The sequence below is a fragment of the Lethenteron reissneri genome, chromosome 21 (assembly GCF_015708825.2).
Source record: "Lethenteron reissneri isolate LAM-NWPU_2019-01 chromosome 21, ASM1570882v1, whole genome shotgun sequence".
NCBI classification, from domain to species: Eukaryota; Metazoa; Chordata; class Hyperoartia; order Petromyzontiformes; family Petromyzontidae; genus Lethenteron; species Lethenteron reissneri.
In genome coordinates, this window is record NC_083799.1 from 10,668,292 (window position 1) to 10,686,015 (window position 17,724).

Genomic DNA, 17,724 nt, shown 5'->3' on the forward strand with positions numbered 1-17,724 from the left:
GTTCTTTCGGTAAAGTCACGTAGAAGGGAAATAATAAAGTAATAGAAATATTAAACAATAAAACATTCTCACGACGTTTCGACTGCAACACAAGCAATCATCATCAGGTGTGAAATCCACAGCAAGAAAATAAAAAAAAAAATTCTAATTTGTGAAATCCACAGCAAGAAAATTTGAAAACAATTCAGATTTGTGAAATCCACAGCAAGAAAATTTAAAATGTTTTCAAATTTTCTTGCTGTGGATTTCACACCTGATGATGATTGCTTGTGTTGCAGTCGAAACGTCGTGAGAATTTTTTATTGTTTAATATTTCCATTATTTTATTATATCCCTTCTACGTGACTTTACCGAAAGAACAAAGAATACATGTCCGGTTGTTTAACTGGCATGACTTACGCTGCTAACAAAGTCACGGAATCACTCCAAAACTGCCGTCCGCGTGTCTCTTACCGTAATTGCATCAAGTGGAGATGCCGAAACAAAACAGCATGAGATGCGCGTCTACACCACACTGCACGGTAAGCAACCGCGAACGGGGGGATTACATTTCCTAGCTCGCATAGAGAGAGGGGGGAGGGGGAGAGGAAATTCTCCGCCGTTCGATTGGTTAAACCCGCGGAGCCGCGCGCGCTGATTGGCCGATTCGAGCTGCGCATCCGCTGTGGGAAATGTAACGCGAGGGCGGGGACGATCGCAGGGCGACGGTGACGTAACCACGGTGAGGAGGTTACCGCCCCCTCCGCTACGCCCCGCCCCCTCAACTATACCCCGCCCCCTCCGCTACGCCCCGCCCCCTCCGCTATGCCCCGCCCCCTCCACTATGCCCCGCCCCCTCCGCTACGCCCCGCCCCCGGGATAAGCAACAACAACAGAAGAAGCAGCAGCAGCGACAGCAGCGATGGTGAGCGAACATTTTTGTTGACACATTATAATGTTTTTTTGACTTGAAAGAACACAAAAAATGTATAACATTACCTGGAGAAATGATAATTGACCGTGCTGCCGCAAGTCAACGCGACGTGACGACGTGTCTCACGTGTGTCCGCTGTGTTTCGCTTGTTTCAGTCTGACTTTTCGGAAGACCAAGTAGCCGGTAAGTGGTTTGGCGATTGTGGTTTGGTATTTCTCCGTAATTTTCACCGCAGACACAAGCGCACACGCACAAATGTGGACCTTAATGACGCCCCATTCCTCTTTTGGTTGCTTCATTCGCTCGGAGTGTCAAAGAAATTGAGTTCACTTGCAGGGAGCGGTGGCGCAGCGGTTAGCGCTACGCTGCCGGCAATGATCTGAGTTCGATTCCCTGCTCACGGCCACCACCACCGGTGACGATTATCTTGACCGGTCATGGGCCTCCCCTAGGTCGACTCGGACTCAAATTGGGACCTGGTGCAGCGTGTTAAACAGAGCCACTTGGGGAGACAAAGACGGCCGGGCGTGGTGCTGGCCACCCACGCCCTCGTGTGCCACAGGGTGATACTCACTAACAGCACTTACCCCAAGGCTGTTTAGGCTATACGGGCTTTTTTTTGGTTTTTGCCCCTTTGTTGGAAGTTTGCCCGGGGTGGGGCCCACCGCATAACTTTCTGGGCCCTTCTTGGCATTTATTCAGCGGTTTTTAATTTTATTTTATCATGTGTTTATCATTCCAGATGTGTCCCAATCCATTTTACCCGTATATCACCGTACGTAATTGCATATGCAGAATACCATTAGTAAACATAACGGTGTATGTAAAGCGTCGGAAACTATTTAAGGTGTGCCAAACGATGACATAAGAGGTTTGAGTGCTTTTGGAAAACTAAAGTGAATAATGAAAAGCAATAGAGTATACCAGTGTGCCGGAAGAACATTTTTAATCGGTGAATATTTCATATTTTTACATGTTCATGAACAAAAAAAAATAACTTTCGATTTAAAGCTTTCGTGACTGCAGGGATTATTCATCTTCTTGGTTCTTTCGGTAAAGTCACGTAGAAGGGAAATAATAAAATAATAAACTAAAACATTAAATAAAATTAACATAAAATCAAAAAACAAAGCTGTCTTTCCGACAGCTCTGTTTCTTCACCTGAGGACGGCTGATTGTGTTGTGGCCGAAACGTCGTGAGAATTTTGTTATGTTTTATTATGTTATTATTTCCCTTCTACGTGACTTTACCGAAAGAGCCAAGAAGAAAAAAAATTACATCTAAAAGTTCCATAATATAGCATGGAGACGTGCATGCTTGGAATAAAACTGACAGATGAACACACGGAGAACAATAACGCATTACAGACCTCTTATTGACAGCTTAAAGCCAGGTAAATGGACTTGACATGACGCTTCGCGAGAAGGGATGATGATCGATGGGCAAAACTAACAACGAAAGGCAGCCAAATGTGGAATCACACCTGAGCGCACATCCACTGTGGAGATGGAGCGATGAGATGAACGCATGTGCAGGTGCTAAATTAATCAAATACAGATCTGGGCCGATGGCAATATTTTATATCGGTATTGTCAATGTTGCTTTTAAAATAGATTCGTTTATAACTAAAATGTAGCTTCCTGGAAATGAATGTTTTTTTTAAGTATATCATGCATTCCTTGTTTTATTGTAGATAAATAATGTCATGTCATTGTACCAATATCCATGTGTAACGTTGTTTTAATGTTATGACGTTAGATGTTTCAACCATTTGTCTAGAGGTTTATTGCTTTGTGACTCGGCTGTCTGCTGAAAATACATTTATTCTCAATGGGCTCACACCTGGTATATAAAAATCAAGGAAGTATGTAATATATGTTTATTGGACTGGTTTGTCAAAAGGGCCACTAAATTACTTGTTTTAAAATTAGTTTCATTTCACGCGATGATAAATGTGTAAAGTCACTTCTACAGAGAAATGCCTTTGGAAGTCGACATCAGAACTTCTGTGCTTTCGTGGTGCCTTCAGTAGGTATTTCTGCACATTAGGCAACACATTTCATGTGCCCTTCAAAGAGCGTATGTCAAGTGGAAAAGTCACCCAATGTCTTAATTGTGGCTGAAAATGTTTACTCTTCGTCATGGATAGTCACTTACATACATCTAAGATTAGATAAATATATACAATACTGCAGTTCGGTTATGTTTCAGTCACAGGGTGTTTCGATAAGAAAAAGATGGATGACACACGTAACCATTGTCATAATTTACAAACACTCATGTCTTCAATGTAATACTATTCTGTGATACTGTCGTTTATACCACATAACTGCCAATGCAGTTCCTAATTGCTGATAACGATAATTGTGCTGTATGTATAAACACTAGCAACGTGCCAGTCAAAGTAACGAGAAGAAAGAGATAAGTGTTGTGTTTAGAAATACGTGCAGGAATAGTTTACAAAAATTATGTAATGGAGCTGTGTAGTGGGTTGATCATGAATACATGGTTTAGAATGTATGCTTCACTGAGTTTTAAACAAGGTTAAACCAAATGTAACAAAGTTTTTTTTATTTACGTCATGAATAGCTGAATAAGGCGAGTTGGCAAGAATGGCTCTTTCCTCTCAATAAACAACAACCGTTTTATTTTCAAGATCTTTTAGTCATTGAATGTTCTCAATATAAATGTTGATCAGACTAATTTGCGTGCAGTCGACAATTGATATATTTGTTTTAAAGTGTGTAAGAGTTGCGCTAAGTAAGGATAAAAAGAGGAAGGTTAGTCATAAACATCTGCAGGTAGAACCCCGTCCTGTCCTAACGCCACGCTCACCACGGTTAATATCGGCAGTCTATTTACCGGACCAATGCAAGCCATGAAGAAGAATAGAGGGGAGACGAATATGTGGGTGAAGTCCATGGGAAATGTGCAAGACTGAATGATTGCGTGGGTGTGTGGAAAGTCAACAGAGAACCATTTGTATGCTGAGACGCCGTACCTGATTTTTGCATCTCTTAAAGATGAACGAGTTTTCATTTTCACACCCAGTGTGGCGTTAAACTCCTTTCATATATATAGCTTCATGAAATTCTACGATAGATGGTTGAAATTTTTGAAAAATAGCAGTGCATTCATGGGCAGAATGACGTAATCTGTATTTGACGGTTTTTGGCTAACTTTAAAGCGTTATACTGGATATGCTTGAGAGTACACTATACACGTTGTATAAACTGACGGGTCGCTTCAATGTGAATCAACTGTAGAGGGCAATTTGATTTGAGCATTTAGTGGCTAAACTTTAGACTTTTTTACGTTTAATGATGTAGTTTCAGCTTGATTTTTGAAGTAGGATGTTTACATTGCTCTTCCTGTCTGGGCTTGCTTGAAATTAATTTGTTCCAGACTTGTGCGCACTTGTTATTTTGATAAGATTCCATCTGCAACTACCCATAAACAATTTTGTTTGTACATGTAGAATAGAGTATTTCACTGTATATACGGCCTTCCATAAATACACATGTAGATTTTGTGCTTGTTCATTTTTTAAAAGGACGTTTAGGCCATTGGTGCACACAACAGACTTGTCCATGACACATTACTACATTCTCTAATGACAAACGTGTATATTCTTGGTTCTTTCGGTAAAGTCACGTAGAAGGGAAATAATAAAAATAAAATACAATTCTCACGACGTTTCGATTTCGTTTTTCAAATTTTCTTGCTGTGGTTTTCACACCTGATGATGATTGCTTGTGTTGCAATCGAAACGTCGTGAGCATTTCATTGTTTAATTTTTTTAATTTTATTATTTCCCTTCTACGTGACTTTACCGAAAGAGCCAAGAATATGAATCACTGCAGTCACGAAAGCTTTAAATCGAAATATAAACGTGTATGTTTAGAATGTACCAATGGGAGCGGAAATGAGTGTTATCTTTATTGGTTACAACCCCACAAACATGGAATTGTGTTTTGTGGACTATTGGAAGCCATAGTATTGTCCGGAATGAGACGTTGCATATTTTCAGTGTCAAATTTATGAAGTTAAATTTATTTTCCTAAAATAAAAACAAATTTATTCGGTCAATATATTCTACGACTAAAAGCTGTTTTGCTACAAATGTATCATTGTGTAGAGTAATAAATGTGGAGACAAAACATTTGATAATTTCTTCTCATCTCATCGTTGATTTTTTGAAAATATCAGGGCTTACACAGTGATGGGGGTGTAATTTTCATGCTATTCTACAAATGTAAGATTGTGGGTAGCAATATCCATAAAATCAGTCAAATATAGTCTTGTGTTCTTTGAGTGGGTGTACATGCTTCCTGGATAAATCCTAAACTGGACAATGATGCAGGGTGGTGAGCTGGGCAGAATCTGCATCATGACACTTAGATGTTATCATTTTGTCAGTGTATCCTTTAGCCGAATTGGAGATCCGTGTCCATGCCAATCAATTATTCATTAGACCCTGATACCGCCACAGGCAAGCCTGAATGGTTTGCTCAATGCAGACAGGATGCATTCTTTCGTGTGGTTTTTTTAATACAAGTTTCAACCGTTTGTGTTAAAGGAAATGGCAAACTTGGGCCTGCCAGGCCATTTGATAGCTTAAGTAATGCATGCAAATGCAGTTATAACACGAAACACAATACATTATACATTACCCACCTTGTTTAATTAGTAAGAGATGTGCTAATTTCTACTTGATTTGATTTTGGGAATTTACTCATTTAATACACGTGTTATTTCAAGGTTTTACCATTATATATATTTCGGTTTCGCAATGTGCATTTGTTTGACTTCCCAATCCACTCCAAAGCTTTCTTTAACTTAGTTTGCCTTTATCGTTGATGCTCACACTTCCGAATGGTGGGAAATATGTGTTTATTTAACCTAACATTACACAAAGACTTGCTACAAGAGTATAATTTGGTTGTCCAAACAGCTGTCTACCCAACTTTAACCGAAAAGGTTTCAGTTATTAAAGTGCCCCTTTGGAAGTTTGTTAGGTTTCATGTAATTGCATAATAGAGGTTTTTGGGTTGGATCACAAATATATAAATGTGTCGTTAAAACTCGCCACCATCCGACACAGCCAACTAGTAAGGGTTGTTACGTAAACAGAACGTGCCAAAAGTTTGTTAATGTTGTGGCTTGGCTCTCCAACACACCGGTGTGTCGGGTGGTGGCGGGTTTTAACTACACATTTATATTTTTACGTGATCCAACCCAAAAACCTCTTATGGATGATATTGGTCGTGAAAGCCTACATGTTAAACCTTAATGTAATTGGTTATGTATGTATTTATGTTGAACTTCTTTAACACCTTATGTAGCCAACCATGCTAATCGGTTATGTATGCTCGTATATACTGAACCACTTAATACTAAAACAGGAGACAATCGAAACAGTTTATTAAAAAAGTGTTACACCCAAGCATTCACCATAAGTAGGTGTGGTTGAAGCAGACATGATTCCATACAAAAGTTTATATTTGGTGTTTGAACATCTTATCACCTGTTTCATTGCCAGAAAGGGTAAAACCTATTCTTATTTGAAAATATTTTTTTCAAAAGCATTACATCAAAGTTTACAAGCTTAGTTTAATCCTATAAAACATGCTGTTTACTCTACATTCTTTTTGTAAAATCATAATTTACATCCTGGTAGTAGTGATTAAATAATTTGATGAATTCATATAGCCAGTGCAGAGCAACTATTCGAGATTTCAATCAATTAATGTATTCAAAGTAATTTTTGAATATCTGTTTGAGATTGTCATACTTCATTTCTTAGAATGGATCAAAATCACCAAATAAATTGTGTAATATGTGCATCCCTTTCACAATCCACTGCTGAATGAAGGCGTCCCCATGCCCTGACAGCCATACATGACCACGCTGGTCAGAGAGGGTTGGTGAAGGTAGGTAAAGAAACACTCTTTGGTTCTTTCGGTAAAGTCACGTAGAAAATAAAATAATAGAATAAGACGTTTCGGTTGCAACACAAGCAGCCATCAGGTAGGAATAAATTATAAAACACAGACACGGAAACAACATAGGCACACACACATGCAGAGAGACACCGGGCGAGACACACCAAGACACGTCGTATTCTATTATTATTTTATTTTCTACATGACTTTACCGAAAGAACCAAAGAGTAATTCCTGCAGTCACGAAAGCTTCGAATCCAGGTAAAGAAACAGTTCAGATATGGCAGAGTCAATCCTCCAATATGACAATATCAAAACACAACGTGGTACCTAAGAATGTCAGAGGTCATTGGACAGTTAGGTTGGACTGTGTTGCCAAATGTACCTTACAACCCAGACTTGGCACTGTCACATTTTAATATCTTCAGTCTGTTTAAAGATTCCTATTTGGGAAATGTTTCGAAGCAGACAAAAACCCACTGATATACAGGAACTAGGTTGTTGGGGGGTGCCTGCATCGCCCTCCAACAACCTAGTATTCATCATAGAAAGATAGGTAAAGTTGTGCGCTTACCAACGTAATGGAATGTCTGTTCCTGCGACTTGTTGATTGTGACAGCGGATGCGGGGAGAATGAGAAATTGTCGTCGTCGCAAAACAAATGGCAAAGTCGTGTCGTTGGGGGCCAAGTCGATTCTGGGAATCGCCTCGTTCTCTCTCTCAAGTGTTCATCATATTCATTGCAGCCAGATTCCAAGAACACAGGATGAGATGTTACTATCCTTTGTGCAAGCACTTCCAAGAGTTCATGAACAGTGAGCCTGGTGAAATTTGGGGAGCGCATCGTTAGTAGTGTACCTTTGGTTCCTAGGGTGTTTCGGCCTTTCACACTATACACCCTCCCCAAAGGCGGCCAGCGACAGGGTGATCAATCCGACGCTTGCGTCCCATTCCCAATTAGTCATAGGAGTTGCCTTGTTGTTGATAGTCAACATCCTATGGGACTATGCATGGCAGGGGCGTCCTCCTCCCTGAGTCAAGCATTGTTGACCGCATACCTCCTGGCCCTCTCACTTCGGGGCCCAGCTGGGGTCTTTCCGCTTCATCCAGAGCCACTGACTGCTGCCTTCTGCCGCCTCCGATACAGCTCTGATTGCCGAACGCTGGCTCTGGCCCTTAATTCCCAGGTCTCTAAGCAGTCTGGTTGTAGATGTTGCCACAAAACCTCTGCAGCCCACCTCTACTGGTCGGACTTCTGTGTTCCAGCCATGATGCCGTGCTTCGGCAGCTAGATCGGCATAGCGCAGATGTTGTTTATATATAAATAGCATTTTACATCTGGAAGACTTAATTGAAAACGACATTTCGTAGATGTCCTTGCTGGGAGTTCGGTTCGATGCGGACTTTCACCTGTTTGGGATTGCGGGATCGAGATAAGGGGCAGTCCATAAATGACGTCACACACCTAGGGGGGGGGGGAGGTCAGACATTTGTGACGATGTGTGACGAGAGGGGGGGGGGGGGGATTGAGAAATGTGACATCACGTAAAAATGCGCAACTTTAAATAAATATAAACACGTTCTACTTAATTAGACTTTTAAATATGTTTTTCTCCTGCAACATCAGAGTGCAGCACCACATTAAATACGCACTCCAATGACAATAGTTTAAAGCGATTTGAAGCATATTTTATTTTCAAAATGGAAATATGGTTTTGGGGGGGGGCAGAGCTTTGTGACGTCATATTTGAGGGGGGGGTCTGACTTTTTGTGACGCCGTGTGACGAGGGGAGGGGGGGCGGTCAAAAATCGTCCAAAATCGCGTGACGTCATTTATGGACGGCCCCTAAGGCGACATGGAGCTGCTGGCCGTGCGAGACGACCGCCGTCTGCAGATCGATTCCAACGTAATCGAACGTCTGTCCCTGCGCTTCTGTTGTTCATGCATGGGGCGCGTAGGTTTGCAGCGCCCCCTGCATGAAAACGACGGGAAGTGCAGCGTTCGTCATATTCATCACATATTCTTAGGTTTTTTTTTTCGGTAAAGTCACGTAGGTAAAAAAATTTAAAAAAAATTAATAAAAGTAAAATAAAATAAAAATCACGACGTTTCGGAGGCAACACAATCTTCCGTCTTCAGGTGGAACCGTCACAGCCCGACAGCTGTATCAAGTAAATGAGAGATTACAAGAGATACCACTCCGTATATATAATGGTTGAGGGGGGGGGGCAGGAACGGCAGACTTTTTATTATTATGTTAAGGTGCGGCTTGAGACTATGAATAGACTGCATAACAAATGATATTCATCACAGATAAAGTTGGGCGTTTATATTATACAGGGATGATGTTTGTAAATAGTTACGTGATCCTGATTAATCCATGAAGGAATGCCAGCCCTGGTTTCACGTTGGCATATGTGAGTAGAAAAGGATGGACACTTTGAAAAATAGGCAAATGTTAATAATATGCACGTGAATTAATACCAAATCTATATTCTTAGGTTTTTTCGGTAAAGTCACGTAGGTAAAAAAATTAAATTAATAAAAGTAAAATTAAATAAAAATCACAACGTTTCGGAGGCAACACAAGCTCCGAAACGTCGTGATTTTTATTTTATTTTACTTTTGTTAATTTTAATTTTTTACCTACGTGACTTTACCGAAAAAACCTAAGAATATGAATCCTTGCAGTCACGAAAGCTTCAAATCTAGAATTAATACCAAATCTGTTTTATTTCATTAAATGTCAGAGGGAAAAATGAGGCATTTTGTGCACCCCTTGCCTTTAGAGAGTGTAACAAGTGTTTTCTGTTTCACATGTTGGAATATGTTTTGTGTGCACTCCCAGACTTCAAAGAGGCATTCTCACTCTTTGACCGGACTGGAGAAATGAAGATCTCTTACAGCCAGTGTGGGGAGGTAATGAGAGCCCTTGGCCAAAACCCCACCAATGCAGAGGTGCTCAAATTGCTGGGCAACCCTAAGCCTGCAGGTACAATGCACAATGTACCACATTCTGTGATCCTAATACCACTGCACCACGCTTTATTTTCTCTTTTTCCTCATTGCCATTGCCTGACAAATTGTAGGAACTGCAATTGTTTAAACCTCCGTGAAGTATATTATGCCCAGATTATGTTGTTTCCTACAAGCGTTGAGATGAGTATCAGGAGTTTCAATGTCATTAGGGCTGTCGGTAATGCATTATTTATGAGATTTGCGTTCGGAACAGGTTGGTTGTTTAGGCTCTAAGGATTCGTTGCGTTTTCTGTAGGTTAGTTGCCAGCCACCTCATTCCACAAAATCACAAACTTTACATTAAATATTTTACCATCCAAGTAGTAATATAATCAGATTATCAATGCAATTTTGTAATTTAGACTTGGTCAAGCGAATTAAAAAAATAAACGTGCAAAAATTTTAATAACGTTTTAAGTTGGTTTATTTGTATTTACCCATATTCCCAAGGTTCGTGTTTACTGTATGTTTGCATTAAAATAAAATACCTGCTATATATTTTTGAGTAAAAGAGTAACGATTACTTTGTCACTGTCTTCATCTGCTTTACCTTTGTTTTTATGTTAACAAAGACATCTTTAGGAAATGTAATTTTGTTGTTATTTGGAATTGTGTTTGGACTCTACAGAAATGAATGTGAAGATGCTGGATTTTGAGCAATTTCTACCCATGCTGCAGACTGTCACAAAGTCCAAAGACCAAGGCACATTTGAGGATTTTGTGGAGGGTCTGCGAGTGTTTGACAAGGAGGGCAATGGCACCGTGATGGGAGCTGAATTGCGTCATGTGCTTTGCACACTCGGTGATTACTCTTGACAGTGGGCACGAGGATCATCAACTTTTTAAAATTATGATTTCAGTCAGACGGCCTTGTGTTGTTTATGAAGCAAAGTGAGCCGTAGAGTGAGAAAAATATTGAATCGTGGACTTTTTGCATTCACTTTACAAACACTCTGTGTACGACCATTAATCAAACCATATATTTTCATTGCAATGTTTTGTCATTATGCGTATAAAATTGTAATCAAGTGTCATATCAGTAAACGTAATTTCAGTTGGCAATCGGCAAAGCACCGGTCAAAGGAATTAATGTGGACAAGGATTTCCTAAATAATGTACAATGAGCAGAGCTCTCACGATGCGTGATTTTTTGTTTCTAATATCACGGATTTTAAACAGTTTTTGACCCCTGAGGGTTGGAATATTTTCTTTGCCAATTTGGCATGTATTAATGTGCAATGTTTTTATATAACAATAATCTCGTTGGATGGCTTTCCCTAGCTTGAATACTATATAAACTTTTTTTTCTCTCCTCTAATGCCTGTATTTTTTGGGATTATTATTTTAAGTGTGAATAAAAATAAATGCATTGCTTTTAAATTTGTGTCCAATCCACTATTGGATAAAGGCCTCCCCAAATGTCAGGGCTGTAAAAAAAATATTATTTTGATTTAATGAAAATGTTTCTGGTGATGAATATACAACCGTTACATAAACATACGTGTTAATGTCGATGCAGACTTTGGAATTGACTGTACAGTACCAGGGACTGAGACAGGCTTTTTGATTTAAAGCTTTCGTGACTGCAGGGATTCATCTTCTTGGTTCTTTCGGTAAAGTCACGTAGAATGGAAATAATAAATAATAAAAATAAAACATAATAAAATAATTCTCACGACGTTTCGGCCACAACGCAAGCAGCCGTCCTCAGGTGAAGAACAGCAAGTTTCCGACCACTACTCTCCCATTGACATATTTCGGTGCTTCCTCTTAGTATCTTTCACACGACGGTCAAAACTTATATGCTTAATACAATGTACAAAGTAATATATAGTATCGTAATTGTATAGTGAATATACAGCAGTGTGATATACATTAGGGTGGGTAGAATAATACGTAGTGTAATATTACAATGTATAAGGTTTAGGGTGGTTTATAGCAATGCAGTATATAATTTAATGTTGGGTTTGTCTATGGCAGTATATAGTACGGTGTAGACTCGTGTGATGTAAGAGAATAAAGTTTAGATGGAAGCATATATTTTTTTTACGACGTAGAATTGTAATGTATTACTTACTGTTAGTTACTCAGCTTATTGTAGAGTATATTTAGTATACTGATGATACTATGTAGTTTATACTTTAGTTGTTTACGTGGTGGTTTTAGTTACTGCAGCTATATACTATTAACACTCCTTCCCTTTATTAATGCTACCCCTATCCCCTCCCCTTTGATGCTGCTAATCCTGCATAATGCACGGGCATAAGTAGTACTAATCACATACCTGCATTTCCCATAAATATGCTAAATTCCTCTTTATATGCAAATTCCTTTGTCAAGGCGTTCTTCCCCCTCCAACCCAGCTTAAATATACGCTGCCAAGCCTGGTGGTGTTCATTCAGACGCTGTCTTTCTGACAGACCTGCTCTCCACCTGAGGACGGCTGCTTGCGTTGTGGCCGAAACGTCGTGAGAATTATTTTATTATGTTTTATTTTTATTATTTCCATTCAACGTGACTTTAGCGAAAGAACCAAGAAGATGAGACAGGCTTGTTCGCTTGCTGGATGTGGTGTGCTGGAGCTGTTTGTTGACCATGCCCATTGTGCATATTGTGCAGGGGAGAGGATGTCAGAGGAAGAGGTGGAGCTGCTGTTGGTTGGGCAGGAGGATACCAATGGCCTCATCAATTATGAAGGTAATGCCACCTGGGGTTTATGACGACTGAGAGTGGAACATTTTACCCTTCGATGGTCTACCAATGATTTCAGGAATTCACAGTAATCATTTGTCACCAGGAGAGGTCAGCCAAGTGCACCATTCTTGTATTTTAATTCTCCATTGCCCACATCTGGATTGAAAAAATGTAACAGCCGCAGCCGCGACGAGTCTTTGCTTAACTGATGGAATTATATAAGTTACAGTGTGCCATTTTGGTTTCATTGTCAGTCCCAGGAGATATTGCAGTGACTTGCGTAGGCAATAGAGGACATCATTCAAGTGAAAGGAGGTTGCAAATAAAACTTTCTGCAAAACGGTGATATTATGTGGTCTAATCAAACCAGGTTACTCTTGAAACAAGACACCTGGTCTTTGAGTTCACACCAAATTAAACAAACCTTATTTGAACTAGCGTTTTGCTCGTCCAAGGACGGGTGTATTGCAGTAAATCTGAAACTTGTAAGCGAAAAGCAGGCCGCGACGTGATATTAATTGCATCCATTCGTGTGCAATTTGTAATGGCACGGTAATCCCTTGTTCATCATGACGTCCTTTTTACTTCGATGTCTCAATAGCGTTACGGATATCACGTGACGTGAGGGTTCTGCCTTTGTAGTGAGGGTTGTCAGTTGATGCCGCCTAGAGGGGAGGAGGCGCCTCGGCCCCCCATGTGGAGTGACGTCAGCCGCTAATTATTATGAATGGGGGTGGGGGGTCCATTTGTAGGACGTCACCTTATAATGATTATTAATGAGGGGGGCTGTTCAATGTTGAGTGACGTCACCCGCTCATGATTATTAATGAGGAGGGGTGGGGGGGTGTCCATTTGGAGGCCGTCACCTGCTCATGAATATTAATGAGGGGGGCTGGTCGGTGTGGAGTGGCATCACGAGCGTTAAGGATATTCCTGGGTGATGATTATCGAAGGTATTCTTCAGCCACGACTGGTGGTACTATGGCCACCTGCTGGTAAACGGTGGGATTTTTGTTCTCAACCATCTCATTTTGTGAAAACACTTCACTTTTTCTCATCTGAAAATGATATGCTTATTTTACACTCAGGCTAATGGAGAGAACGAAATCAAATAATACAAACAAGATGGGCAAAAGACTTGAAGCAATACAAGCAAGGCTGTTTAATAAGGCCAAAAAGTGTCATTGCATTGCAACCTTGGAATTGCTGCAAGGGTGAATTGTTATTATACCATTCGGATTTATTGTCACACTTTATATATAATATTGAGTCGTTGGTTTTATTATATCATATTTGCATTCAGAACTCTTGTAGCCATGGAAACATAAACTTTCTAAAGTCTGAGTTCCAAAGCAAAACATTCGAACATGTTTCTCCTAATTTATGGAGATGGGGGTAGCCAACTTTGGTTTGAAAATGTATATACCACGATGCCTAAAGAAACAGTTTTCAGTTTGTGAATTTTCCTTGCATTGCCATGGATCAAAAACATGATCTCTGACAAAGAACATCGAAAATAAGGTGAAACGTACCCAAAGCATGGAGATATGCATGCTGCAAAGTTATCCGAGATAAATAAAGAGGAACACGTTGATCATAAAACCAACACAAATTCTATACATTTTATCGACTGCTAAGAAAGGTAAGCAGGCCTGGCCAAGACATTAATAGAGAAGACATTGATCAAGACTAAGGATGGAGTGGCAGCTGAAAGAGGAGGCATGCCCCAATAGCATGTCCACCTCGAAGATTGAGCCATGAGCTTAGCTTGCATGCAGGAGATAGACAACATTGTTGAATCACTGGACCGTGAGAGAAGGGGAGAGACTTGCAGAAGTCTTAATCCAGAAGTGGTTAGATCAGTGCTTATGATGATGATAGTATTCTTGGTTCTTTCGGTAAAGTCACGTAGAACGGAAAAACAATTAAATAATAAAAATAAAACATAATTCATCTTCTTGGTTCTTTCGGTAAAGTCACGTAGAAAAAAAAAATAAAGCATAATAAAATAATTATTTTTATTATTTTATTATTTCCCTTCTACGTGACTTTACCGAAAGAACCAAGAAGACGAATCCCTGCAGTCACGAAAGCTTTAAATCGAAATGATGATTGTACTTATTGAATACAGACTGCAATCCCATATCAGAACACGTAACTTTTATTGCTAGCAGTGTGGCTAAAGTCAAAGCCAGACATTTTTTTTACGTATCGCCACCTATTTGGTTTCTCATTAAGCACTTTCACCTTATTTGTCTTCTCATGCCTCACCGCTCCGTACATCTCTCTTGTCTAAGAAATGTCAGGTAATTGAGAAATACATTAGCCAGGATCATCATTAAAACTCGAACATTGGAGTTGGAATGACAGCCAAGGAAGGGACGATTTCAATACAACAACCACCTAAAATATATAGCAATGAGATCGGCTAATGCACAGGACCCAGATGCTTTGTGGCATCATATGACTGCGAGGGATGGCAATGATGTGGGGAGGCCTTCATCCACGAGTGGATATAATTTGGCTGAAAATAATGTGAGCTGGAACATTTACATAATTTCCAATGCAGTATGTTGCTGAAATGACAGTACCACAACAGGCAGTTGTACTTCTTGAGCAATCCAAATAAAACTCATTGTCTCAATTTATGTGGTAGGATATATTTTTTTCTTCATAAGGCTGACTGATTACACTTATTGCATTGATACAAGTTTACATGGGCAACTTAATCTGCAACTGTAAATGAACATTGTAATTATGGTAAATGTACCCAAGGTTTCTTGTAAGCTCAGTTTTGTTGGAATTGTATTGTTCATGGATGTTTGATTTCTATAAAAAAAAGAATCAGGAAGGGAGATAGGTTGTACATTTGAATGTGAAATATTTTGGGTTTCAAAACAATTCTTAATCTGTTACCCATTTTGATGTTTTTCTTTCAGATTTTATTAGACACATCATGTCTGCCTGAGCAGCTCATTATGGTATGCGTGATGCCTTTTAATCTGCCTTGATGTCAACATTTTTCCAACATCTAGCTGGCCTGAATGGATTAAACCATGAGTATTTGGAAGGGTGTCCAAATGTGGCCACCTGCATTGTTTATTGATGCAAAGATGTCATAGCAATGTAAATATATTATTTGGAAATATAATGGTTTTTATCACACTAAATTGAAAATACGTTGAAAAGTCCAGTCCAGTAAAAGCATTTAAATTCTATTTTTTTACGTCTATGCTACAAACCTTATTCTGTTTACATACACACTGCTGATGTGGCTGTTTTATAGTATTCACTAAAGCATTGTAAATAAAATATGTTAGTATTACTTTGATTCATTTGAAAAATCTATTCAGAACCCTATATAATTATCCACAATTATATATCTAATTTCCTGGATATTACACCGGCTCATAATAAAATAAATATATTATATGAAAAAAAAATCCCCCAAAAATGTCAGGCTAAAGTGTGCACATTATCATATTTTGGTCCATAGGTTTTTAAAAAATAAGCCAAATGTCAGAAGTCATTTGTGGGAAATAACACTTTATATTTTGCTATTAAGACGAGAGTGGGATTGTAATGTACCTGAAGTAGCCTAAACAATTGCAATGTTTTGTGTTTTTACAGACTTGGTCAAGAATGTGCTAAACGGTTGAGGGACCATCGAGACTGATTTGATCAGATGACCCATCTTCATTCTCCTGCTCCATGATATCCCCTTAGTATATTGGCGAATGTAATACGCATTTTATACAGTGTGCTTGCTGTTATAAAACAAGCTCCTTTATACAAAAAGTCTGTAATCTCTTCATTCCCGATGTAAACCACATTCCCTTATGTATCTACATACATCTTCTTGGTTCTTTTGGTAAAGTCACGTAGAAGGGAAGTAATAAAATAATAAAAATAAAACATAATAAAATAATTCTCACGACGTTTCGGCCACAACGCAAGCAGCCGTCCTCAGGTGAAAACCAGGTCTGTCGAGGCAACAGCGTCTGAATGAAACGCTGTCGCCTCGACAGACCTGGTTTTCACCTGAGGACGGTTGCTTGCGTTGTGGCCGAAACGTCGTGAGAACTATTTTATTATGTTTTATTTTTATTATTTTATTACTTCCCTTCTACGTGACTTTATCGAAAGAACCAAGAAGATGAATCCCTGCAGTCACGAAAGCTTTAAATCGAAATTTATCTACATACACTTTTTTTAAAAATAAGCATTGCTCTTCATTTTCCATGTGATGTATAAGTACGTCATATCAATAGTATCTTTGGGTTAGCTGCGTAGAGATGAAGTCCAATTTGAACACAGGCTTTCGTGACCATAATGAGATGCCAATGTGTGCACGATATTTTAATGTAAATTTTAACCTATAAATAAGGAAAGAACTCAACGCGTTTGTCAATAGCACCGCCATAAAATAAAATAGGCAGCGTTTCAAGAATTGTCCTCCATAGCACATAAATAAATACGGGGTTGTCGGAGAATTCTGCTATTTGCAGTTGCAATTTCTATTGCCTGTGACCCAATCTGACCCATCTGACGACTGTCGGCAAGAGGTCAATTCTGGTTTGTAATTAACTTTGGCCACATAAGTGGGACTTTGTACCTATACTAATTAACCACACAGCTAACCCAAATACTGTAATGCTATGACTGAGTCCAGTCGTGAAAGCCTAAAACTGAAATCAATCATGTTGAAACTTTAGTGTTGCCTATGTATCGTGTGTGTTTTTGTTATGCATAATGCAACATTTCGAGAGAAAAAAATTGCATGTTTTGTAGTGAAGTCCATTTAGGGATGGATAAATGATGCTCTCGTCTGCTCTGTCTTGGTGGCTACCTGTCCTTCACAACTTGTCTGCATTCTTAAAATATACAACATGTTTTATTTCAGTAATCCATTTCTTGGTGATATTAAAATAAAATTCACAAATAGCAAACAACACTGCTGGTATTGCTTTGATTATGATGATACAGTGAGGGGAAAAAAGTATTTGATCCCCTGCTGATTTTGTACGTTTGCCCACTGACAATTAAATGATCAGTCTATACTTTTAATGGTAGGTTTATTTGAACAGTGAGAGACAGAATAACAACAACAAAATCCAGAAAAACGCATGTAAAAATGTTATAAATTGATTTG

The 17,724-nt window shown here is 39.2% G+C and overlaps 1 protein-coding gene across 4 annotated transcripts; it reads left to right on the top strand.

Annotated features, from left to right (window-relative positions):
- The first annotated feature begins 840 nt into the window (after window positions 1–840).
- LOC133345223 (myosin light polypeptide 6-like) lies at window positions 841–16,935 on the top strand. 4 transcript variants are annotated; one of them, XM_061555794.1, is made up of 7 exons: window positions 841–904; window positions 1,069–1,096; window positions 9,709–9,852; window positions 10,507–10,680; window positions 12,498–12,575; window positions 15,512–15,553; window positions 16,203–16,935. In XM_061555794.1, exons 1-6 carry the CDS (start codon window positions 902–904, stop codon window positions 15,538–15,540), a joined length of 456 nt encoding a protein of 151 aa, XP_061411778.1. In that variant the 5' UTR covers window positions 841–901; the 3' UTR covers window positions 15,541–15,553; window positions 16,203–16,935. The 4 variants fall into 4 exon arrangements, with proteins under 4 accessions (XP_061411778.1, XP_061411779.1, XP_061411775.1 ...); XM_061555795.1 differs by lacking the exon at window positions 15,512–15,553; XM_061555791.1 differs by lacking the exons at window positions 841–904; window positions 1,069–1,096 and adding an exon at window positions 9,226–9,277.
- Window positions 16,936–17,724: the final 789 nt, after the last annotated feature.